Source organism: Poecilia mexicana, unplaced genomic scaffold (genome assembly GCF_051168715.1).
Source record: "Poecilia mexicana isolate PSO_F unplaced genomic scaffold, ASM5116871v1 scaffold_12, whole genome shotgun sequence".
Classification (NCBI taxonomy): Eukaryota; Metazoa; Chordata; class Actinopteri; order Cyprinodontiformes; family Poeciliidae; genus Poecilia; species Poecilia mexicana.
This window is the reverse complement of record NW_028263381.1, coordinates 25,542,501-25,569,219: the sequence shown is the minus strand read 5'-3', so window position 1 is coordinate 25,569,219 and position 26,719 is coordinate 25,542,501. Positions and strand designations below refer to the sequence as shown.

Genomic DNA, 26,719 nt, shown 5'->3' with positions numbered 1-26,719 from the left:
AGTCACACCCCAAGTTCCACTATAGTGAAGATCAAAGAGCTGTTGAAGGAAACCAGAATCAAAATTGTAGAGCAGAAAGACTGAATCTGCAATCAGCAGGCAGCTTGGTGTGAAGAAATCTACTGTGGGAGCAATAATCAGAAAATAGAAGACCTACAAGAACTCTACTTATCTCCCTCCATCAGGGGCTCCACCAAGATCTCAGCCCGTGGTCAGAATGATCACAAGAGCAAAAGTCCCAGAACCACAAGGGGGCAAACCGAGTGAATGACCTGCAGAAAGCTGGGATCAACGTTATAAAGGCTACCGTCAGTAACACACTGTGCCGCCAGGGACTCAGACCTTGCATTACCAAGTGTTCCCCCTGCTTAAGCCAGTACAGATCCGGGTGCGTCTGAAGTTTGATAGAGAGCATTTGGATGTTCCAGAGTATTAGGAGAATGTCATATGGTCAGATGAAACCAAAGTAGAACGACAAGTTGTGTTTCCTCCTAGTACAACTTGTCGTATTTGGAGGAGAGTGGATGCTGAGTTGCATCCAAAGAACACCATACCAACAGTGAAGCACGGTGGTGGCAGCATCATGTTTTGAGGATGTTTCTCTACAAAGGGACTAGGATGACTGCTTCGTGTACATGAAAGAATGAATGGGGCCGTGAATTGTGAGATTTTGAGTGCAAACCTCCTTCCATCAGCAAGGACATTGAGGATGAAGCGTGGCTGGGTCTTTCAGCAGGACAATGATCCCAAACACACCGCCTGGCAGTGTTGTGTTCAAGACCACCTAACCCGAGACCAAGACAAGACCAAGACCAGAGTGTATCGAGACCGAGACAAGACCAAGACTTTTAGGGTCCGAGACCAAGTCAAGACCAAGACCGAGGAAAGTCGAGACCGAGTCAAGACCAAGACCAGCACCGCGCTCTACATGATATGATAAAATATGAAATATGATCAAAATTGCTTCTCAAAATAATCTGAAAGATCCATATTCCCATAAAAACAACTAGATATTAAATACTTAATACATTTTACCAATATTAAATATTCCATTTCTGTGTTACAATGTGTGATGGTCTCGTGTCATCCCTAAAAACATAACACCCTGGACATTTGCCCATGTTGCTCATATAAGAAACCACCACCACTGTTGCACCATTAAACATAGCAATTGAGGCAATGCCCTGATGGTAAATAACGCTCAACCATGAACACTGACCAAGGAGCAACAAGCAAGAAGTAACCAAACAGAAGGCGCTCATCGTGACTGTTTTCACTCTCTCTCCCAGTACATGAAGCCAGGTAGTCTGACACCATGGCAGACATTACAGCTGCCACTTTGAACAAAAACAAAGAGCAATGTGCATGCTCTGCGTGCTCTTTCGTTCTTGTTTTAGTTATTTGTTAATTTAAATATCAACGTACATAATTAAATTAAATAATGATGCAGTGTACACAGAGCATTACTAGAACAAAAAACGGGTTTAACACAAACTCACGGTGTTCTGTCAGATCAGCATACGTTGTCAGATAGTCGTACGCTTAGCTCAGACATGCATACGCTGTCATTACCATATGATTTTATTTAATCAGCAACATAGAATCATGACGTAGATCATCATACACTTGGTTATTAACAGTTGTATGACATCCAGCTAAAGCCAGACCTGCTTTAAATACACTTTGAAACCATGACAACGCATGTATATCCATCTAGTTATCATATTATGTCATATTATAAACAATTTAATGACTTATTTTCGTCATAACTTGTTGCAATGCTGAACTGACAACTCCACTGACGGTCGGACTTAAGGCGCATGCGCTGGCATGGTACTCACTGCATGTATGCCAGCAACATAGAATCATGATGTAGATCGTCATACACTTTATTAACAATTGTATGGCATCCTGACTTAGAGGTTAAGTGAGTTTTACATGGGCGTGTGTTGTAGCTGACTCCAGCTGCAGCCAGACCTGCTTTAAATACACTTTGAAACCATGACAACACATGTATATCTATATAGTTATCATTGAAAACAATTTAATGACTTATTTTCGTCATAACTTGCTGCATATGGTGAACTGACAACTCCTCTGACGATCGGACTTCTTAATGCGCATGCGCAGGCATGGTACTCACTGCATGTATGGTAATCTGATAGAACAACGGCTCTCAGTGAGTGACACTCCAGTCCTATCTAATAAGTAAAGAGCCGTGGAGAAGAATCGACTGTTTCTGAATGTCACATCACTATATTGCAGACTTTTGGACACAGCGTTGTCCTATATGTGCGACAAGGCAATCAACACCTCCGCACAATAACTCAGACAGTGAGTGACTTTTTTTCATCACAAATTCTTGTGTGTCTCTGTACAGCTAGCTTTGCTAACATCACGTTAGCGGAGCTTACCTTCTTTGAGCTTCTTTTCTAAGTGACGAAAATAGTTAGACGTTGTCCCCACCGTCTGTGAAAGCGAAGCGCTGCTGAGTTAGCTGTGGCTATCGGATTTCTTACTATTTATGCAGCGCTATTATATTACTGAGGGTTAGACAAACATTTTCTGCCGCTGAGAGGAAACCACTGCGCATGTCCTGGAGCGCCGCGCGCGAGTGGAAGGTGGAGAGGGGGAGGGGAGCGGACGAGGGAGGGGGGAGTAACAGAAACAGTAGTCGCCTGGATTTTAATCGGTGCGTTTTGCATCCACTGAAAAGAAAGATGTTAACAAATAAACTGGACAGTATGCTGTACGTTTAGTGATATTTTCACAGTTGCGGTCTCGACTGGTCTTGAAATAAATTGCCGAGTCCTCAGAGCCCGAGACCGAGACAAGACCGAGACCAAATGCGGTCGAGTCCGAGACGAGACCGAGACTATCAGAAAACGGTCTTAAGACCGGACTCGAGACCAAGACCGATCTCGAGTACCACAACACTGCCGCCTGGGTAACGAAGGAGTGGCTTCGTAAGAAGCACTTCAAGGTCCTGGAGTGGCCTGGCCAGTCTCCAGATCTCAACCCCACAGAAAATCTTTGGAGGGAGTTGAAAGTCTATGTTGCCCAGAACATCACTGCTTTAGAGGAGATCTGCTTGGAGGAATGGGCCAACAGTCCAGCTACGGTGTGCTAACCTTATATTACAACCTTGTAATAATGTCATTATTATAATAATTACATAATTATAATAATTACATAATAATAACAATAATAATAAAAATAATGTCATTATTATGCAAATAATGATGACAATAACATTCATTAATAACATTGGCAATAACATTTGACCTGTCATTGCCAATAAGGATATATTACAAAGTATTGAGATTAACTTTTGTTATTGACCAAATACTTATTTTCCACCCTTATTTGCAAATAAATTCTTTAAAATCAGACAATGTGATTTTCTGAATTTTTTAGTTGAGGTCTACCTATGATGTCAGTTACAGACCTCTTATCTTTTTAAGTGGGAGAACTTGCACAATTGGAGACTAAATACTGTTTTCCCCCACAGCAGTCTGTCCTGCAGGATCACAATATATGTACATGTGAAGCAGCTGAAACACTGGGTGCCTTTAAATGTCAACTTAAAACCCAGCTGTTTAGAGTTGCTTATGGCTAAATTAGGGTTAGAGTGTGAGTTTTGATGTATCTTTACTTTTTAATTCTCTTTCTCACTGCTATGTAAAGCCCCACGGAAAACGTCCCAGTTAAACGACGTTTAACTGAAGTCCTAAACGGGGTGCGGGTTTTAATGTTAACTTTTTAAATCTTTTTAAAAATCTGTTTATTCGTCACATGCTGTTTTTATTTTAATTATGTAAAGCACTTTGAAATGCCCTGCTGCTGAAATGTGCTATACAAATAAAATTTGATTGATTGATTGATTGATTGATGTGTGTTGGTGATGTTGAGCCCATCACCAATGACAGATGGAAGACACACTAGCTACCTAGCAAGGATATATTAGCAGCTAGTTAGCAGTAGCCTCTACCAGTCAGAACTCAGTGAGGATGTCTGTACATGACTCAAACTTTTTCCTGACAGAAAACCCTGGAAGAACAATGTATTTAAGGATAACTTACATTTTTAATATGAATTTGACTTTTTGAGGATGCACCGACACACTAACGCCTCCAAACAGTCTGAGTACAGTTGATTTGGGCCAAACAGGAGTCGCTGTTTTCCCAGCAACAAAAATAAACTGTAACAATGTGGAAATGGATTGGAGGTCCTCAGGTTTGATGAAATGCCTTCAAGTTTCACTGAGAAAGGGCTCAAAATAAAAAGAACCTTATAACAGCAAATTATTACAGTCACAGCAACCTAAAGATTATAATTACCTTGGAGAATAAACAGTATATTTTCCATCACTAACCAGCATTAAACTTCACGGACAATATGAACATGGACTAAAACTGGTTGGTTCTCTAAGTCAGACAGAAACAGAAGCTGGAAGACTTGAATTGTGGGAACCCTTTAATGCTTATAACTTAACTATTTATAAAAATTATAGCAGTTTTTGTGAAAAGAAAAAAAACCCATTAAATCCCAAGAAAAGTTAAATGTCTCATTTTGTTCATGTATCTACGGAAGAGGATTAGTGCCACTGAAAAAAAGAAAACAATTCTGACTTTAACCTTTTGACATCAAAAGTCAGAATATAGAGATAAAATTCAGAATTCTTACATTTTTTAAAACATTGGCCCTAATCTTCCTCCATATATAATCCCTCTAATTGAGACAGAAAACAACCAGCTGTTCTGTTCTGTAGCTTCATCTTGCTGTTTACGGTAGAGCAGCGCCCTCTGCTGGTGTATTTTTTCTTACTTCTGTCTGGTGGTCAGCGATGGGCGTGGACAGCATGGCGGTGGGAGGCAGCTGGAGGCAGCTGGAGGGCAACACGTGTCCCCCTCTGGTGGACAGGAGGGTGATGTCGCTCCACAGAGCGTCAGCCAGCTGCGTCTGCTTCACTATCAGCTGCTTGCACTGCTGGATGGCGTCCTGGTCCATCCGTCTCCGGTGGTCCTGGAACTGCTGTCTGCCCTGCAGGAACACAAACCGGATGTAGGGAACCGATCCAGCACCTTCCTGGCTTTATCTTAAACCTACTGCTACGTTAAAAGGTCAAGAAAAACCAAATCAAAGCAGAAAATTGTCATTTTGGTCGCAGATTATCAATTTATCAAATGATTAAATGTTTTGTCTTTGAAGATTCAATTTAAGAAAAATCTGGATATTTTTTCATCAATGCACTCTTAGGGTTTCCATACTTCAGAGTGATGTTGGCATGCCTATGGCGGCCATCTTGTTTGGCAAATGTGTCTTCCTCTTCCAACCTGGAGGTTTGGACAGGTTTTGAGTTTCATGGCTCTGGTAAGGTGCAGACCCGTTACGTCAGAAATTATTTTACAGAAAAGCCAAAATCTACGTCAAGCTTAGGTAAAAACTGAGGAAGTTATTTTGATTTTTTAAAGTTTGAATCAACCTTTTCTAATGCACTACTTCAAAATATGTAGAAAAAAACTGTTAAGAGAAACACAGCTAATATGGTCAGCTGTTACCTTGCACTTGCCCACAGTTGCCATGTTTCCATCCTATTGTCATGAAAACCTTGAGTGACTGAAATTTTTTTCTAGTTTTGTGCCTCTGGTAAGGCGCTACGTCAGAAATTATTCACCTCATGTGTCCATCGCCCCGTTAGCCAAAAACCATGTCAAACTGGTTTGTAAACTGTTTTGATGCAGGAACTTATTTAGATTTTTGCAAGATGCAGGAACTTATTTAGATTTTTGCCCTTTTCATCGACTGTTTCCAAATGTGGATTAAAAATCGTTTCTGGAAACATTTTTTAATGTAATCTGTGTGAGAAACTGACTATTTTCTTCTGCCTGGCGTTGAGTTTGGGCTCCAGCCCTTTCTTCTGCTCCCACAGACTCGTCATGTTGAAGAGACTCTCGTTGTTGTTCTTCATCTCTGCCGTTAAAGCCTCCAGCCTCTCCTCCATCTTGGCCTGGATTTTACAGCAAACGTTAGCAGAGCTTGTCTTAGCAGTTTCAGTTCCTAAATGACAGACAGGTTTTTATTTCTGGAGAACTTGCCTCCCATTCTTTCACCTCCTTGGCTTGAACTGATTCTATGTGCAGCTTCTCCTGCTTCAGCTCCTCCAGCTTCCTGCTGCCCGTCATCATCTGCAGAGCCTCCAGATCCACCAGCCGGCCGAACTTGGTCATCTGCAGCTGGTTGAAATCCCTCTCCAGCTCTGCATCGACACGCCGTTCAGACCGACAGTAAACATGTTTCTGCTTCCTGAGCGCTAATAGTTCACCTTGGATCTTGGCGTTCTTGTCCCTGTCCTCATTGATCAGCTTGTTCCTCTGCTGGCGAGCCACACGGTGCAGGTTCCTCTGCTCCACCTTCTCCGCCTCCAGCTGGTGGAAGCGCTGCTGCAGCTTGTGCAGCTCGGTGCGGTACAGCATCAGCGCCTCGCTCAGGTCAGAGGGCATCGAGTCGTTGACGAGATACGCTATCTGGTCAGGAGAATTAGAAACAAGTACAGAAATAAAATAGAGAAAATGGACAAAGAAAAAGATTAAGAAATGGTCACAGATAACTAAAAATTTACCATGCCGAACTTAAAGCACTAAACTTAATCATTAGCTTTGCCAAAGCTGAAGTGCTACAACAACATGCTAGTTAGCTGAAGCTAATGCTAAAGCTTTAGCTAATGCTAAACATGGCCAAGAGAAGCGGCTCCATCATCCATCGCTGTTGTCAGTGGATGTTTTTGTGCGTCAGATTTATCAGCCTACCAGAAACATCATAAAGATCCTGCTTGAAACTTTGGTATGTGAAAAAAGCCATTAAAAGTGTTTTTAAAAAAATTAACGCATTAAAATCTTTGTAATTAATTAATCATAATGAATGTGTCCTGGCCTGAATCTATTTATATTTTATTGCTGTTTTGCTTCCATTGTTAAATAATAATTTTTTTTTATTCTACTGTATTTTAAAAAAAGAATCAGTTTTCTTTTGATTGGATGATTTTATCTTTCCACATTTTGTCACATCAGTGTTTAAATATGAAGAGAAAGAAAAAAGATGACTTGGTTTTTAACACATTTTTCAAATAGAGACTTATAAAACAGTGACTCTTGATGAAACTGTCATAATGTCGTGTTTTCTTGATGAAGCTTTTCTGCACCTGATGCAGCCGGAGAGGAACCACCACGTCCAGTTCGTTCATTTTCATCTGCTTCTCCTTGTTGATGAGCTCCATGTCGTCCTCCAGCGCCTTCCGGCTGTTCTTCACCACTTTGGTCTGCAGGTACAGAAACACCAAGACCATCAGCAGAGCGTCGCAGAGACGCAGCAGAGCTGAAGACGGCCAGCGCTGACCTTCTTGGTGACCAGGTCGTTCTCCTTCCTCAGAGACTCGATGACCCTCTTCTCCTCCGTCAGCAGATCCTCCACATCCAGCCGATGCTCCCGCAGCTCCAGCGTGCTTTCAAACAGCTCCTGGTCGCAGCCTGAGGCAAACAGGGACACGACGGGTCAGGGCGGAAAATGAAAGGTTTGAGGAGCTGAGGTTTGGAAAATCTGGATTTATTTTCCACCGATTAGCTCCTTGGGTTCATGGTGACGTCAACGCGCTCAGGGCGGCCATCTTGTTTGACAGCTTATATTTATTTGGACTTTGAATTTAGCTTAATGCTACGATTAAGTATTAGAGCCAGGCAAACCTTGTGTTTATTATATAAAAGTCATATGTATGACAGCAAGTTAGTATTTTAGATATAAAAATAAAAAGGAGGAGGACATTTCTGCTAAAACTAGAAAGTTTCTGGGCTCCAAAAATGGAAAATCTGCTCAAATGAACTCAAACGTTTGGACCAATCTCAGAATTTTCAAGAAAAACCAGAACTAACAGTAGAAAGGTTTTGACTTTTATTGACAGGTTTTACATAAAAAAGTAAATTCCTGCCAAAAAAATGAGAAAACAAGAAAATTGTTGAAAAAAGTAAATTTCCGAGTTTGAAAAGTGAAATTATTTTTATCTCGGATATCAGAAATGTGCATGTTTTTTATATAACATTCCATGGACTAACCTGAAAATTAGTGATTTCTTTTGGCAGAAATGTCTGGTTTTTCCCGCTGAATGTGACGTTACATTCTGGAGGATTTTGAAACGGCTCGTTTTCCAGACACACAGAAACATTAATTTATTACCAAAAACCAATCAGTGTGTTTTTAGAAGCAGTTATGACCAAATGAAAGTAAAAAACATGCAAAATATGAATTTTCACAATACGTCCCCTTTTATTTTAAGACTTTGTTCTGATTTTGTCCTAATTCAGTTAATATTATGACGATAATATTAACTCACAGCAGGAATGACTGAACTAAAAGCCACTTGTTGGAGATATTTTGTGTCATTTCTTTTTCTTTTTCAGAAAAGAAAGCGAGAAGAAAAAGAAATCGGTTGAAATCATAAATCTGATTTGATATGGGAAATGGTCGGAGTAGAGAAAGGTCAGAGGTCGTTTTGCTGCTGACCGGGGGGACAAACGGTGTCGTCGAAAGGAGGTCCTTCCTCCTCAGACTCGCTGCTGTAGTCTTCGTCAGACTCGCTCTCAGACTCGGAGCTCTCGTCGCTGTCTTTCTCTTGTCCTGCAAACAAACCGGGGTTAAGATGGACGCCTGACCAAAGTGAATCCAGCAGCTCCGCCGTTCCCGTCACCTTCCTCTCCGGTCGTCTCCTTCTTCTTCACCCGCTTCACCTTCTTCTTGAAGACTTTGGTGAGGAAGTCCTGGAACAGGTTGTTCTCCCCGAGCGACGCCTTGAAGGTGGCGGCCAGCGCCTTCTCCCTCTCCTGCAGCCTGGCGATGTTTTCCCTCTTCATCTCCAGAGCGTCGCTGTATTCGTCCAGCTTCAACTGGAGCAGCAGAAACAGAAGCAGACACTGAACATCTCTCTGCTTCAGGTAACCGACTCACCTGGGAGGGAGAGTCGGTGCTTTAAGGGTTAATGTGAGTTAATTCAGTAGAAAAATAACATGTTGGGGTAGTTTGAGCCGGTCGATGAGTTAGTCATTTATACTGTGAGGTTTAGTGAGGGTTTATTAGAATAATGGGTTATATTACAAGTTATATAATTAACTTATAACATTAAGTTAATTCACTTATTATTATTTTATTATTATTTTAGTTAGTGAAATTATATTAAGTGAGTTAGTCAGTTATACTGTGAGGTTTAGTGAGGGTTTATTAGAATAATGGGTTAGTTAGTTATCGAGGTAGTTAGTTAATATAACCTATTATACTGAGTAAATTAACTTAAAATAATTGAGTAAGAGAGTTAAAGCCAGGAAATCAGTTAGTTATGAGTTAGGGAGAAGTTAGAGTAAATTTATTATTATTATTTAGTTAGTCACCTAATTTGAAGGGCAAGCTGCTAGTTAGTTAGTTAGTTAGTTAGTTAGTTAGTTATAATTATGTTTTAATTATTTAGTAAGTGAATTACTGTGTTGTTATTTATTGGGTTCGTGTGAAAATGATTTAATTAGGAACTTGTGTGAGCATTTTGGCCTACAGGTTAGTAATTAGTTAAGATGAGTGTTAATGGATTAAGTTAGTTTTTTAGTTAATTAGAAATTATTTAGTTAGCGAGAGAAACTGTAAATTAGTTGGTTGAGATGTTTGTGGGTAAGTTAGTAGGTTGGTGAGTGAGCTAATAAATTACTTTCTTAGAGTGAATAATTTACCAGGTGAGTTTATTAGTTATTGATCGAGTTAATTGGGTCATTAGTTAATCAGTTCTGGTTGAAGTAGTGATAGTGGGTTAGTTAAGTTCACTTGGTTTAAATATGTCAGGTGATGCGTTAATGTGACTTTTGAGCAGAGAAACAAATAAAAAGCAGGAGCCAGAAAAACAGTTTCAATAAAGTTTTTTTCTTTTTCTAGTTAAGAAAATAAACTTTGGGTGTTTAGGTAATTACCACATATTCACATTTGTTAAATTAATCTTACTAACTCAGTTAATTTAATGAAAACAAACATAATACTAACAAAAATAATTAGGTTTTATAGTGGAATGTCATTACGACTTAAAATGATGGACTAAGATGTGCAGCTTTCATATATTAACAGTTTTAAGTTATGAAAACTTGATATTTTTCAGTTTTCATTCTTTTTAAACCAGCCTGGTTGTGTGTTTTCTTCACCATCATGTTCATCTCCTCCAGCATGAAGCCGTCCAGCTTGTCCTGCAGAACGCCCTCCCTCTTGTCGAACTGCTTGAGCAGCAGCATCTCCTGCACCAGCGTCAGCAGCCGCAGGTCGGCCAGCTTCAGCTGGCTGTCCAGCTGCTGCTTGTTGAAGTGCAGCTGCAGCAGCTTCTTGTCAAACTGGCAGACTGAGCTCTCCATCTGCAGGGAAACACACAGAAGTCAAACGTCCGGCTCTGTTCTCCACTCAGGCATTAAAGACGGACCTGGTGGAGCAGACAGTCCTGCTCATGCAGCAGCCGGATCTCCTCCTTCCGCTGACTCTCCTCATCCTCGTCATCAGAGACCTCTGCTGGAGCCAGGTAGCACTCCTGCTCTTCCTTCTCTCTTTCTTTCTCCTCCTCCAGCTTCATGTCTTTCTCCAGCTGCTCCAGTAAACCCACAGAGTCGTCGTCCTCCTCCAGATGCAAGGCCTTCATTCTGTTGAGAAAAGAAACATAAATAAACCGAGAAGATTGTTTCAAATACAATCTGAGAAAGAGAGGATTCTCCTTCAGTTTGAAATAAATCTGCTTTAGGAGGGAGATACACATTTATTACTGCATTTTTATTGTATATTTGATATATTTTGTTCACCAATTAGTGCATAAAAACAAACATTACAGGTAGGAAACAGAGATATTCATCTAAAAAATAATCAATTATATAAGCAGAGAAAACAAATAACAAAAACCAAACACATAATGGATACATTTAAGACCCAAAGCTTCTGCTAATTGTTGTTATTTAGCTGGACTGAGAGCAAAAATGTCTGTTTGGTTGCAGAACTCTGGTGTAGCGCTTTAGCTTTAGCTGTAGCTTTAGCAGTGCTAATATTTATGACTAGTGCTTTGGCACCACTAACGTTTTAGTTAGCAGTGCTCACCACTGACACTAATTTACTTAGTTGCCATATTTTATATTCTCCAGACTGGAAATATGAACATCCTACTTTGTGCTAAAGACTTTAGAGGGAACCTGCTATGAATGATTCACATTTTGGATGTTTTTATGCTTCCATTTGCATCTCAGCTGATCCTAAAAACAATCCAAGCACTTAAAAAAAATCCCACCCAGCCATTTTCTAGCAATATTTTAATGTTTTTTTGGTGTCTGGAAAATGAGTCCTATGAAAAACTTCCTGATTTTAAGACCCCAGCCCGTTACCTAGCAACCCAAGTTTGGTTCCAGCATGTTTGGTCAGCTGGTTTTACCGCTGTATATGGTTTACAATGGCTCCTGGAAAAGACAAGTGTTCTTTTGTTGACTTTCCATCCAGAAACTACTTGCTGCATTTTTGTTGGTTGTGCAGGAGGCTCCACTCCTACTTTTCAAAGATGTACAGTTTTATAATTGTGCATCTTTTTGAAGCCATTTTCATGTGTGATTGTAAGCACAGAGTTTATTTGGATTTAAAGTGACACAATGCCCTAAAAGAACTCAAATCTCATTGTCTAAGAATAATTTTGTGCAGAAAATATAATGAACATGTTGTGTTTAGGCCATAGACTTCTCCTAACCTGCTCAAGGAAACATAATAGGTCACCTATAAATATTTTTTATTTTCACTGTCCCCTCTGGTCCCCCTTTAGATCCAGCCCTGCTGCGTACCTTTCCTGCCTCAGGGTGCGGTATCGCTCCAGCGTGGCCTGGCAGACCTGCAGCTTCTTCTCCGGCATTTCTTCGGGCAGCATGGAGGTGGGGGGGGGGGACGGCTTGCGCAGGTCGGCAGGCAGAGCAGGATGGACATGGTGGAGCCGCCGGACCTGAGCCTCCATCCACGACACCAGCTGGACCTTGATGTCTCGCACCGACACGATCTGCTCGTTCCTCTCATTCTGCGTCTCATAGATCTGGGGAATAAAAGCTCAGACTCAAATAAAGAGCTCAAATTAATGTTCAGAATAAAAATAAAACATTTATCTAACAATAAAATATTGAAAAAAAAAACCCTTATTGTAAAAAACTTACTGGGATCTCGAGAAATTTCAGCAAAACAATTTTTCAAAATACCAGAGGAAACATAAAAAAAGCCATTTAGTAATTATAAGAGGTTAGATTTGTTAAATTTTGATTAATGAGAAGAGAATAAATTATTTTTGACACATATATAAAAGCAAAATTAGTTTTTTTTAAAAAGAAGCTGTGAATTACTGAGAAATGTGCAGCTCATTTCCAATCAGAAATAAACTTATAAGCTAAAAATAAAGGCTTGTAAACTTTTCTCACAGTGAAATTCAGGCACTTTTCTAAGTTTTCAAACTTTCCCAGAACCTTGTTTTGGAGACAAAATTATATTTTAATACATAATATTTTTATTTTAAATAAAACGGAATTATTTTTATTTAAAACATTTAATCAATTAATTACTTAATACTTTAAGTAATTAAAAATTATTATGTTTAATAATAAAATTATTAAAAATAATAATAAAAATTTAAACAACCTAATGATTCATATTTTACTATTTAAGTTTAGTAAATGGTAAAATGTGACGATGAAGCTGTTTTTGGCACCAATGAAACCATGTTTTGGCTCATAAGGTTACGGTGCGTAAAGATGAAGTTTGAGAGTTTTTGTACGTTTTCGTTCAGAGCCACCAGCTCTTTCTTCTTCTGCTCAGCGTTCACCCTCAGCTGCTTCCCCCTGATGAAGTCCCTGATGTCGTCTTTCTCCTCCTGAATGGCCTGAACCTGCACTGGGTCCATGTAGTTCTCCTCAGGCTTGTCAGCATAACTGAGACACCAAAAAGCAGATTTTTATCAATAAAACAAATATAAATACAGTGATTAAAAGGGGCAGCATTTGGCACAAAGTGCCATTTTGTAGCAACATATTTGATGTTACCTACAGTTGCTATAAAAATCCTGTATATATCAAATATGACTGAAAAAATTTTGACTTTGTAATTTAATGCCTTGAAACTGGGCCTCTGTCTCTTTAAGAAGCTCCTGCTCTTTCTGAAGCTCCGCCTCCAGGAAGTAATCACAACAAGGCTCCTCTTCAACCCTTAAACAACGTTTCTACCACCGTTGCTCTGAGCAGCAGCTCCTGTAATGAGCTCAGCAGGTGTCTGCTAATTGCTGCTGGCTAGTCTGAAGGAGCTGGAGGAGGAGTTGAGCCTTGAAGGTGGGACAACGTGAATGGGTGTCATGGAGATTTAAGGATTTCTCAAACATGCATAAAAGAATCAAATGTTATTGATGAGGAAATGACATTAGGACAGGATGGGAAGCTGAAAAAGAGGATTTTACATAACACTGTCCCTTTAAAGTTGGTTCTTGCAGCTCTGCAGTAAACAGACAGAAGCAGAAACCTGAATTTTGACTCACATCAGGGCCCACTGCTCCTTCCTCCTCTGTATTTTGGCTCGAGCTTCCCCTGCTCTCTCTGCAGCCTTTCGGAGCTTCTCCTCCTCCCGGTCTCCCAGTTTGACCTTGGCTTTGACGGTCGTGGAGGGCCGCGGTATCGGCTTCTCTACAGGGAGAGAGAGCATTACTGCAGGCTGAAACGTGGAGATATAACCATCAGCCTGACGATACCGACCCTCTGCTGGACGGACGTCTCTGGACGGCTCCGATCTGAGCCTCCTCCGGTCCGTCATGCCTTCTACGGCTACGCTGACCCTGCGGTCCAACTGAGGTTCGTCTGGAGTTAAAGGCTTTGGGAACACTGAGAGAGGGTACTTGGAGACTTTGTGGTTGCTGCGTATCGCTGAGACAGTGATGAGGTCGACCTGAATGGAGCTGTCAGACCTGAAACACACAGAGCTTCAATCATCAAGTGTTTTTATGTGTGATCTAAATGTGTTTTCAAACTGATTGGGGACTAAGATGGCAACATTTGTTACATTTTCCGTTGCTGTAGTTCACATTCCCTTCGCACAGAGTCAAACCAACCAAAACCTTTGAGCAACCTGTTCCCCTCCTCGCCCGGTGGGGGCGCTGCTCCATAAAACACTGAAGGAAACGACACAAAAACCTCTGAAAAAACCAATGAGCACGACTTCCTTCTTCTTGAAATGGAAACAAATGGAGTGGCGTCAGATTTTAGCAGTTGTTTCTCAAGCTATTTCTCCCACTAGGTTAGCGTGTTTGTTTTGGTTGTATTTACCCAGAATGCCCTGCTCTGTTTCCACTTCCTGGTTTTGGAGCGGTTTCCGGTTCGCTTGGTGTTCACATGTACATTAAACCAAGAATTCACTTCAACTGAACCCAGACCAGAGACTAATTACGAAATCACACCCCACAAAACGAGCCGGACTTTCTTGGCAAATGAACTGGAGTCGGATTAAAGCAAACCGAACTGAGCCGGTGTGAACACAATCTGGACTCCTTAACAAAACCAAAGTTGTTTGTTTCCCAGTGATTTTTCCAGGATGGTGCTGGTTCTGTTTGCGCACCAATCCTTCAGCTTCTTCAGTGCGATGGTGCTGTGCTCCTGCTCCCAGGCCATCTGCTTCCGGACCTCCATCATCCTCAGCGCTTTCTGCTTCTCTGCTTCTTCGTAGAACAGCTGGTCCACCACCAGTTCCTGGACAATCATAAACCCAGGGAATCTCATGTAAATCAATAACAGCGCCGTGGAAACAGGTTTAAAGCTGACCCACTATTCTTTCTTGAACAGATCAGGATAAGTCTACGGCTTATTCAAAACATGCCGATTCATTTTAATTTTGCACAAATTTATTTTTAGATGATGAGATTTTAGTCTGTTAAGGTCAGAATGAACTGTTTTAGAGCGACGCCCCCCAACTCGCAAATAAAAATGGCTGCAGACAGAAGCACAAATTCAAATCTGAAAAGTGTGGTGTGCATTTGTATTCAGGCACACCACACTAAGCCCAAAATAAAATCTAAATTGGTCCTTAAAGGTGCTATCTTTATATTTATATGATAATTGTGACATTTTTGTGTACATTTGTTTAGTTCTGTGATATTTGGCCTGAAGCCGTCTCAGTGCTGCCCTCTTTGTGTTAAAGGGTGGTACTGCAGCTGAATTCTGCTGTTGGTTCCAGTACCTGAGGCTTCAGCTGGACGTGCTCGATCAGACTTTCGTTGTCGCTCTGGACCTGTTTGAATCTCTTCTGAAGCTCCAGCAGCTCTTTCAGCATCTCTGCTTCCTTCTGCTCGGCCTCCCGGCGCAAGTTGTCTTTCTCCGTCTTCTGCTTGGCCGTCTCGATGCTGGGCGGAGTGAAGGTGGAGGTTGGCTCAGAGACAAACAGCTACCAGAGCTTCTTCAAGGTTTAAAACTCAGAATAAAGCTACAGTAATATGCTAATATCATACAGTTACCATTCTCCATCATTAGTATCCTTTTAGAAAGTATTTTCAACTAAAACGTGTAATAAATTTGGTAATTTCACATTTGTTTTAAATCAGAATAAGCTTTATTAGCAAACGTGACACAAACCAGCATTTTTTCAAGCACTCACCGCACAGACATTAAGTTTACATATTTAAACTTCAGAGGGAATAAAATAGGAACAGTAAGTGTGACGTTATAGCCAATTACTATCTCTTAATAAAGGAATGTTCTGTGTGCAAAATCAGCAGCAACATTAGCAAAACCCAGCAATTGTAAAACTGAAACCATGAGTGAAAAGTTTGTTAAAAAAATCACTTCCTGAAGCAGAAGCTGCACATGAAAGTGTAAAATAACATTTAATCCTGTTGAGGGCGATACGTTACGCTGCAGCACATCCCTGCCAGCATGCCCAGGTGGGCCCCATGTGGGGGAAAGGAGGGCTGATATATGGGTCCCATATGGGTTTGTCCGCAGGTTCCACGGTGGTCCCATATGGGTTTGCCCATATAAGGCCAAACCCATATGGGACCCATCTGGTCTGCCCTCCTTTTGCCCACATGGGGCCCACCTAGGCATGCTGGCAGGGATGTTGTGTCACAGATTCATGGTGGGTGTAAAAATGGTTGAATTTACCATGTTAGCTTCCACTAAATACCATATTGCTATAGCACTTTAGCATTAGCTTCTGCTAATTAGAATGATGGTAAAATACTTCAGCATTAGCTTCCACTAAATACCATATTGTGTTTTAGCATCACCTGAACTAATGTTTATGGATAGCAAAGCTAACATTTTAGTGAAAAGCTCCAACAGTGGAAGCTGATAGCTAAAAAACTATTTAGAAAAACAATGATCTACTCAACCATCCCAAGAAAAAACAAAAAATGATAAGTTAATTTATGTTCACCTGTAAGCTCCTGGGTCTTCGATGTCCAGAGCAAACGGCTCGGTTTCCAGACCCGCCTACATGTTAGAGGAAAAAGAGCAGCACCTTTCATGTTGACGTCCTTTATTTCATGGCTACATGTTCATTCATCAGATGGAGACCACAGTATTAGTAAGAACTTTGTAAGAACATCATGAAGGAACTGAACCGACCCGAGGTGAAGGAATCCTGGCCACTTTGTCCAGGGTTTTCTGCAGCTCTTCAGGTGGAAGCAGGCGGAAGGAGAAGATGTTCCCGTCGTCTCCGGCCGTCAGCACAAACAGGTCGTCGAAGCTGCAGCGCAGGTGTCGCAGCTGTCCGAAGTGGTTGTCATGGACGCTCAGGGCCCAGTAAGCCTTCATAGAGGTGAGGTTGTAGTCTTCAGGCTGCAGAAAGTAGACCCTGATGGCGCCGGACTGCATGCCGCAGAGCAGCAGCTTCCTTTCAGAGCTGGTAAACATGAGGGAATATCATCAGAAACACCAGAGCAGTGCAGGAAAACATCACCATGGATCCTGTATGGAGGCTGTAGGAGTGTAATGAAGGTATTTAAATGTTTTATTTAGGACACAAACATGTTTTTAATTGTCAGAGTTGAGGTTCTGGAAACATCTGCAGCTCTGAATAATGCAGAAGAAAACGTTTCTGCAGAACAGAGAAACATTTCATTTGTTTTTCCGACTGGTAGTCCGGTAGACTCGGTTCGATTTGAGATGAAAACTTCAGCATCTGTCCCATCTCCAGCTGCTGTGGCTCCTTCTCGCTGCTCTGAGTCAAACCCCTCCTGGCCTGTGGGGGCGCTGAAGGAAACAACACAAACCCTCTGAAGAAGACACTAGCAGAAGCTAATGTCAAAAACACACAATTTCGCAATTGTGGTGTTTCCAGTTAAAGCCACACGTGAATAAATTTGTTTACACAATATGTCAGCGCCATCATCCACTTTCCACTTCCTGTCGTCTTCTTTCCACTTCCTGTCGTCTTCTTCATCCTTTCTGCCAGTAGAAACATCTAGTTGTTGATCATGTGACTCGTGATTCAGTTTTGTGAAATACAATAATTTCAATACAGCTGAAAAACCACCGGATCCGACCGCCAAACGTGTTACTGAAAAAACGTGAGTTTATTAGGAATGGGCGTTTCCATAAAGCAGATTGACTTTCATAATTCCAATTTGCACAAATATATCATAAAAGAAACACTAAAAATGTATAAAACAAAAAACAGCTGTGTGTAGAAACAAAGATGGAAGCATAAAAATGTGCATAATGTGAATTTTGCGTCCCACATTCCCTTTAATAAATGTTGATCAGTCGTGCTGTAAAACCTGACCTGAAAGTCATGGAGCAGATCGGGTCGTCGTCGGCGTCGTTGACTTGAAGGAAGGCGAAGGGTTCGTCCTGTCGCTGCGCAGCGTCATCATCCTCTTCCTGATCCGCTGACAGTTTGCAGTGGTACAGGAAACCAGCGTCGAAGCCTCCCTGCAGGACCAATCAGATGGTTCAGGTTTCAGCGAGTCAAGTTACGACTTTTTAAAACTTTTTAATGCCACCTTGAATTAAATGTTCCTGACAGAAAAGTCATGTGAGCAAAACACAACAGTGAATAATCCTGCTACAAAAACATTTTAAATATATTTAATATCAACTTACATTTTTAATGAATTTAAGACGTTTTAAGGCCTTAATTTTAGATGCAAATTTAAGACTTTTTAAGGACGTGCAGACACCCTGAGTTTTTAGCATTTTACCTGCATCATCAGTCTGATTTATGAACTGCAGATTAAACTTGTTGCTGATTTAATCCAGAATAATTAGAATATGAATCGTTTTGATCCGTTTGTACCATTGAGAGCCAGAACTGTCCCGGCTGGGAGTAGAAGCCGCAGCAGAGGGGGCTGGGAGGGCTTGGGATGATGATGGGAGGCAGCTCTTCCTCCTCTTCCTCCTCCTCCTCTTCATCAGGAACCATCAGACCCGCCTTCTTCAGCTCTTTAATCTTCTCTTCTCGCTCTTTCCTCTTCTTGTCCTTCACCGCCTGCCGTCTTCTTATCTCCTCGTCTCTCTGAAAACAGAGTCGGATCAGAACCGCCCCGCGGTGGATCAGAACCGCCCCGCGGTGGATCAGAACCTCCCCGCGGTGGATCGCAGCAGCGAACTTTTGGTTTCCACACCTTGATTTTGGACTTGATGCTCTTGAACCTGAAGGTTCTCCTGGACACGTTCTGGAGCTGGAAGGTTTTGGTCAACTCGTGGTCCTCCATCTCGGGGCAGGGAACCTCCACGGCGTGGCCGGTCTGGCACAGGATGAGCAGCCGGTTCTCGCTCTGAAACAGAAGCTTTCGTCAGCAGGAGCGTCCAGCTTCCACAGCGGAGCAGCTGAGACCTACGTGGAAGTGAGTAGACCACTCCAGGGATTTGACTGGACCGGGCACCGGGATGAAGCCGATGGGGCTGTACTTCTCACCGACCGTGAAGAAGAAAACGGTGCAGTCTAAACTCTGAACAGGAAGGAGGAGATTTAAACACATTAAAACTGTCTCTGTAAACATATTTCTTTATTCATCCAACACAGAGACCTGAAAACAGATTTATGAGACCCGACAGTCAGGAACCTAAAAGGTCTCAGGGTCAGTCAGCAAACTGCTTGTGTACAAAGTGATTGTTGTTACCTGGATGGATTCGCACCTGTCCTGTTCAGTCTGATTTAAAGCTGCAATAAAACCTTTATAAAAATATATTTTTTCATATATACTTGTTAAAACTGTCACCATGTTCAATTGTCTTGACAGTTTGTCATGAGACAGATGATCTCCTCCCTGTGTTGCTATTGCACCAAAAACAACCAATCAGAGCCAGGAGGCGGGTCTTGGTGCTGTCAATCACCTCATGTTTGTGCTGCTAAATGTGTTAATGGGGGAGAAACAACTTACAGTTACAGGAAAACTGTTTATCCAGCGTTATAACTAGTCTTAACATTCATAATATCCTAATGAAGATCATTAGGATGCTCTGAAGGAGAACAGCTCTGGCTGTCTGTCTTCTGTTGGTAAATCACCCAAAATACAAATAAAATAAATAAAAGATTGTGATTATAATTGCTAAGCTCAGGGGGGTTTAATGCTTTTGAGCTGTATTTTCAGTTTCTGCATTAAACTGACCAGATTATTTTTAATGGCCCTCATCATTATTTTTAATCAAATCGCTCCATTTGGCCCTGAAGTCGAGCTGCTGACCCATCAGGCGCCACGTTTGGCTCCGTCTGGACCGACTCACCCCTGTGGCCAGGATCTCTCCGTTCCGGTCGTACGCCACGGCAGTGACGGGGGCGTTGTGGGGCTTGAAGGCCTGGTTGAGGCGCAGCTCGACGTCCATCATGGGGCCCCAGCTCTTCGTCACGTCCTGCAGCTCCTGAGGGTTGAACAGCTCCAGCAGACGCACCACTCCGTCCTCGAATCCCGTCACCAGCAACCCACCGCTTTGGTTGACCTGGCAGAAAACAGAACCAGTTACTGAGGGAGTCGCTTCTCTGGCGGTTCTAGCATTAATGGGGCCCCGGGCGGGCCCCTCCTTCTGCTGACCCTCTAAAATACTGTATCTAATAAAATATGAGTGAAATATTTATTAAAATTTTAAAAAAATGGAAACATGTAAATTAAATTTATTTTAACTTGTGTTATTCAAGTTAAAGGCTGTTGATGCTGATGGCTCCTGTAGCAGTCTGTATACAGGGGATCTGAAGAACCCTCTGACTGAAGACAGCTGTCTATACACTGCAACATCACTAAATCTTATAAAGTATGTTTTTGTCCAGTTTCTAATGTAAATATCTTAGAAAACTTAAACTAAAGCAAAACTAACTTGCAAATAAAGTTTCAGAATGATATGCAGCTTATTTTAGACCAATAATTCTTTAATGTGGATTTTTTTAAGTTCCAGTTTTATTGGCAGATTATTTCACTTATACCACGGGAAAATGTCTTGTTATAAATTAGACAAATATGCCAGTGAAACCAGTACTTTAAAAAAAACTATCCACTTAAATTATTGTTGGCTTCAAACAAGTTCCTATGTCTTGCTGAAAAGTATAGATACTTAATGTCTTACTTTAAATATTAATACTGTAAACTAGGTTAAAAATACTTCCTAAGATTTTGTTTGTTTTTTTGCAGTGATAATTTGATTGTTCTCTATATTCAGCTTCTTGTCCATCTCTAATCTACCCGACGACTGCTGAGTCATCTGAGTCTGACTTGTGCAGGAAGTCTGAAGTGAACAAATGAATGGTGAGAGAACAGATCCCTGTGGTGCTCCTGTGTTGCTGAGCACCTGACTAGACAAAACCCTTCAGTCTCACTAACTGTGATATTTACTCCCCCCTTTCTGATGCTGCCCTGAGCCACTGCCCATATCACCCATAGCTAAAAACATGATAACTCTCACCAGCAGTGGAGCCCAGCAGACCATGGTTCCCCCCTGATTGAAGTGGCTCATTCCAACTTCTTTATTAGCCACGAAGTCAAAGACTCTGACTGAACCTGAACAGAACAGAAACAAGCAGCTAAAGCTTCTGTTTGACAGTTTTGTGTGTTTTTTACGTTGACATTTGGTGCGAAGCGACGTTGGGCTCACGGTCCAGAGTGGTGGTGGCCATCAGGTGGGACTTTGTGGACACGTCCATGCCCTGGATCGCTCCGGCATGGAAGGAGAACAGACACTCTGGATCAGCAGCCTAAACAAAAACAGACGGTCAGGATTCAAGTTTTGATCAAAGTAATAGCTGAAGAATTAAAATAAAAGTTCAAAAAGGTTTTATAGCAGATATTTAAACATAGATTTAATTTAAATGGAAAGAAATGGCTGGATGGACTAGTTGGGACTAAACTGTTACCTACGCTAACGCTAAAGCGCTAATCATAATCATTAGTTCCACTAACGCTAATGCGCTATACCAATGTGGTATTTAGTGGAAGCTAATGCTAAAACTTTAAATTCTTATAGTTTCAGTTTCATAGTTGTTGAGTTTTGCTGTGGGGCTTGAAAACAAGCAGGACATCAGGAGATTTTAAAATGTTTCCGTTCTGCATCGATGCTTTCTGAGTACAGGACAACCAACTTCAGCTCCTTCAAAATAAGAGCATGAATATAAACATCTAAATACTTGAAGAATTCTTAACAGTTGATAAGCAAAACTTCAACACAGACATTGAACGTTATTCAAATGGAAGTTTCACAAAACAGCCAACAAAATTAGCGCTTTAAAATTTAAATATGTTTAGGGAAAACTAAGAACGCTAAACGTTTTTAAAGTTAGCAAAAGGCTAAATATAAAGTTAGCTCTCCTTTTAGCGCATTAGGCAAATGGACGGACGGATAGATGGACTCACGGTGTTGGTGAAGGACAGGTCCAGTTTCCAGATGCTTCCGTTTGAATCCTGTGAAGCAGCAGAGACATTGAGGACTGAGTGGACCTGAGTGTTGCCATGGTTACCCTGGTTGCCATGGCGGTGCTGTCTGACCTGAGCGAACCACATGAAGGAGTCGGGCACGTAGGTCCGGACCACGGAGGTCAGGCAGACGTTGTAGCCGACCAGCAGCTCATTGATGGGCTCCAACTCGAACCAGTGGCTGCTGCTGTCGCTCATGGTGGCCATGTTGATCTTCTCAAAGTCCCAGCTCTGCAGTCAGAGACGCAGCGTCAGCCGTCTGATCGCCCCCTGACCGGGTTTACCTCCACGCCCTGTTTACCCGCACGGCTCCGTCCGCACCGAACGTCATCAGCTGCCCGTCCTCCAGGGTGAAGGGCTGGACCACCCCGACGTGGCAGCTCCGCCCCTCCATACGCGTGATCTCCACCCGGATGGTGTTGCCCTCCCACAGCAACAGGTTGCCCCAGTCTGTGCCCGACATCACCTAACAGGGAGACACACTCTACTTGAAGACGTTTTCACCATCTTAATTAATTTGTTTAAAAATGTTCATTAAATTTTATTGCACAAAATCATTCTTAGATAATGAGATTTTAACCTGCTCAGTTCTGCATTTTGATCTGCTTTAAGGCACCTTGTCTCTTTAAATCCTAATAAGTGGCTGGTTAACATTTAACATTTAACTACACGTCCTTGAAAAGCAGAAGTGGAGTCTCGTGCACAACCAACAAGCATGCAGCAAGTGGTTTCTGGATGGTAAGTCTACAATAAAAACCTGTATTTTCCAGCAGCCATTGTATAGCCCCTAAAACCAGCTGTCCAATCAGAACTCAGTTGCTGGGTAACGAGCTGGGATCTTACAATCAGGAGGTTTTTGAAACGGCTCATTTTTCAGACACCAAATCAAACAAAAATAAATTTAAATGAACTTATTGCCAAAACCACCTAGATGGTGTTTGTAAGCGCTTGAGCCGTTTTCAGAACAATAGAAGCCCAAATGGAAGAACAAAATGTGCAAAATGTGAATTTTTCATAACAGGTTACTTTTAAGGAACCAAGACAAAATTCCAGGTTTTTCCAGGTCCTTCCAGGAGCAACGTCCTCACCTTTCCATCAGGAAGTTCCACGTAGCCCTCAATGTCAGTCGATGCAGTTTTCCCAAAATGTCCCATGATTCCTTGCAGTTTGAGACCCGTGAAGGTTTCCGCCATTTTCCAAAACCTGACAGAAAGAAACAAAACATCAAACAAATCAAATCTGGATCATTGCTGATTGTTGCTGGGATTCTTCCAGCCTCAGAGGAAAACAGAATAATTCTCTAATCTGAACTAAATTCTAAATTGAAAGTCGGGGCTCTGGAGGAGCTGCAGAGATCCACAGTTTTTCCAGTCATAAAAATCTGCAAACTTTATTGAAATCTTTGAAAATCTTCCTGTATCTTTTAATCTATTAATTTTCTATAACTTGGTTTTTAAATATTTGCATTAGATTATGAATTATTTTGGTTTTTCTCATCAAAATAGCCTGTGCTGTCCTTTGAAAGCCACCTAGAGGCAGAAAGCTGAACTGCGCTGTGAGCGGGTCGGGTCTGCTGCGTACTTGATGTGTCCGGAGCCGGAGGAGGTGAGCAGACCCGGGATGTGTGGGGAGAAGCTGACCCGGTACACCTCCTGGGAGACGGCCTTGCAGCTCAGCATCACCTCCTCCTGCCTCCAGTTCCACACCGTCAGCATGTAGTCGGGGGCGCCGCCAACGCTGGCCAGCAGGCTGCCGTCCGGGTTGAAGTCCACGAAGCTGAACATGCGCTCCGTTCCGCCTGCACACGTTCACACTGAGCACCGAGCGCCGCCACAGGGAGGATTATGGGAAAATATGGACATGTTTACCTCTGAGGATGCGAAACGGCCTGAGTGAAGGATATTCATAGATGATGATGAAAGGATTTTTTCCTTTCTCTGCCACAGCGAAAGACCCTCCGGCTGGATGAACCTGAAAACAGAGAAGAACAGATTAAGTTGGGGTTTTTAAAACACGATGTATCAGGGATGTTGTAGATCAGGGGAGCCCAAAGTCGGTCCTGGAGGCCCGGCATCCTGCATGTTGTAGTTCTCTCCCTGGTTTAACGCACCTGGATCAAATGATGGCCTGTTGGAAGGCCTCAGAGGAACATTGACAAGCTGAAAGGTTGTTGCTACCACCAGGGAGAGAACTAAGACGTGCAGGAGGCCGGGCCTCCAAAACCCACTTTGGGCCCCCCTGTTGTAGATAGAAAGAAAAAGAGAACATCAAAAATCTCAGTCATTTTGAGATTTATCTCAAAAGTTCTTTAGAAAACACTTGGAAATTTATTATTTTCAATTTTATGAAACTCAGAACATTTCCAAAACTAAAGAAAAGACTGAAATGTTCTTGTTTTTTCTAAAAAATTTCTCAAATTAATCTAATTTTTTAAAAATATTTTTTAGCTGAGAGATTTCTTTATTTCTGAGATTAATCTCAACATTTCGAATTGTTGACTTTTGAAATTTCCAAAAGTTGTAAAATTGAAACTTCAAAGTCTTTTCTAGAACATTTCTGAGATTAATCTCAGTTTCCAGCAAATTTTTTACTTCCCAGACTGAGAAATTTCCATTTTTTTTCTCGAAAATTTGAGAGATTAATCTCAAAACATCAGACCAAATTTTTCAACCAAATTCTAGATTTTTGGCATAAATTTAGTTCTATATTTTCTATCTGAATGGCCCTAATACTCTGTGTTTTTTTCTGTATTTCACAGTATTTTGGGGGGTGAAAACTGTGACTGGATTCATGACTAAAGGTCCAGAAAATAAACGATTCCATCGTTAGACCTGGGAATCCAGAATGGATTAATTTCATTTTAAGATTTAAGATACTTAAAAACAGAACCATGTGAAAATGTGATTTTCATCCATAAGAAGGTTAACATGTTTTAGTTCCCTGACCGCGATGCCGCCGATTCCTCCGCCGCTGCAGGAGCGCAGGTACGTCTGCTGCCTGGTGGGGATGTCCAGCACCACCAGCAGGTTTCCTGCGATGAACAGCAGCGTCGTCTCGTCCAGCAGCCTCAGGTTGGACCTGCGACCGCTGTCGTAGCCGAACGAGTGGCTGGAGGAGCGAAGGAGTCAAGGAGGAGAACAGGAGGGGGGGAGGAGGGGAGAGGAAGAGTGGAGAAAGAGAGGACAAGGAGGAGGAGGAGGAGGAGGAGGAGAGGTGTTCCAGATGGACTCATGATTCATGATTAACCTGGAAAAACTGGACAGATTAGTGAGAGAGATTTAAATAAGAACAGGAAACAAAGAAAGAAAGAAAGAATAAAAGAAAGAAAGAAAGAAAGAAAGAAAGAGTTTCTTACAGTAATTTCTTAATTATCTAGAAAAATTAACCAAAGTGGTGTAAAGTAGCAGGCAGTGTGTGTAGTTTTAGTAGTAGTTGTTTGAGTAGTTGTAGTTTGCTCTGGGCTGTGTGTAGTTATTGTAGTAGTTGCTGTTGTTGCTGTTTTAGTTGTAGTTTGCTCTGGGTTGTGTGTGTAGTTATTGTAGTAGTTGTTGTTGCTGCTGTTTTAGTTGTAGTTTGCTCTGGGCTGTGTGTAGTTATTGTAGTAGTTGCTGTTGTTGCTGTTTTAGTTGTAGTTTGCTCTGGGTTGTGTGTGTAGTTATTGTAGTAGTTGTTGTTGTTGCTGTTTTAGTTGTAGTTTGCTCTGGGCTGAGAGGTGCGGATACGAGAACAGCAGCAGGTTCTCTGGGATCTCTGAGTCGGGGGTGATGGTGGGTCTGGAGTGCAGCTCCTCGTAGTTGTAGAACGTGTCTTCAGACAGGCCGTTCTTCAGCTTCTCGCTGGGCTCTTCAGCGCCACCTCCTGGGTCACGGAGGGAACATCCACATTCACACCGTTTTTATCACATTATAACAACAGAGAGACTGTTTTCAACTATCTTTACTATCTTATCACCTTTGTCAAATTCAGATTTTAGCTTGGATAGCTTTGCTCTGTAATAAATTATTATAGAAAATTACTGAAGTTGAAAATTTACCATAGTCCTAATAGGTAGTCGTAAAAAAAAGCTTGTGTTGGAGAAGTTGGGATTGTAGTATGGCGACGGCTAATAGCCATTGTTTTTGTAGCTGTAGGTCAGAAATTCTTACTTCTGAATCAGAAAAATCAACTGAACCCAGATTTGAACTTCTGCCTCGGAAAGTCTCAGAATTTTTCAAAGGCTGGCTTCGAGATCCAATATGGCCGCTCCTTTCATTAACAGTGAGCTTTTACTGACACCCTTGTAATGTGTAAAAAAATCAAAGCTACATGTAGCGCCTGCAACTCTAAATCAAAGAAAATTAAAAGTGGCGCTCTCTTGTTAAATGATCTTCAGTGGCTACTTGAGCATCGCCATATTGGAACCCCGTGTGACGTCATTCCCATCTCCGAGTTCAGATTACAAACGGAACAGCAGTAAAACCAGATTATTGGGTAATATAAATTTAGCACAATTACGAAGTGTCCGCAGCAATTTAACAGTAAAAAGCCAAACAAGTTAGTATTTTAGCGTCACTGTTTACCTTCTGTTGCTTGGTTAGAATGAAGACGGTACCTTTTTTTAATTAAATGAATATTGTCAAAGTAACTTTTTGTTAAAAGTGTGAAACGGTTGGGACGCTAAGAGACAGCAACAGAGTCTGAAGTACCTTCAGTGTGTTGCTGTGTGGAGGACGATGTGTTTTCAGCCTGTTCACCTTCTTCACTAACTGAACTTGCGCCTTCATTCGGCATGGTTTCGTT

The 26,719-nt window shown here is 41.7% G+C and overlaps 2 protein-coding genes across 3 annotated transcripts in view; one reads left to right on the top strand and one right to left on the bottom strand.

Moving 5' to 3' along the window:
• The window catches only part of LOC106911046 (uncharacterized), a 307,017-nt gene that overhangs the window by 43,312 nt on the left and 236,986 nt on the right, over positions 1–26,719 (top strand). The gene's annotated exons all lie outside the window — the stretch shown is intronic.
• Positions 4,531–25,823, bottom strand: cfap44 (cilia and flagella associated protein 44; the record flags this gene model as incomplete). The annotated part of the gene is made up of 33 exons (XM_088011337.1): positions 4,531–5,043; positions 5,876–6,010; positions 6,099–6,259; positions 6,326–6,527; positions 7,202–7,318; positions 7,396–7,526; positions 8,554–8,667; positions 8,738–8,933; positions 10,221–10,424; positions 10,490–10,703; positions 11,874–12,115; positions 12,845–12,998; positions 13,595–13,739; positions 13,809–14,017; positions 14,665–14,795; positions 15,283–15,445; positions 16,477–16,532; positions 16,668–16,944; positions 17,827–17,975; positions 18,340–18,558; positions 18,668–18,820; positions 18,884–18,994; positions 19,770–19,982; positions 20,937–21,031; positions 21,126–21,225; positions 21,881–21,928; positions 22,013–22,171; positions 22,242–22,406; positions 23,029–23,143; positions 23,522–23,738; positions 23,809–23,911; positions 24,886–25,048; positions 25,663–25,823. Coding segments are annotated over 33 exons (5,280 nt in total), but the record flags the coding sequence as incomplete, so codon positions are not given.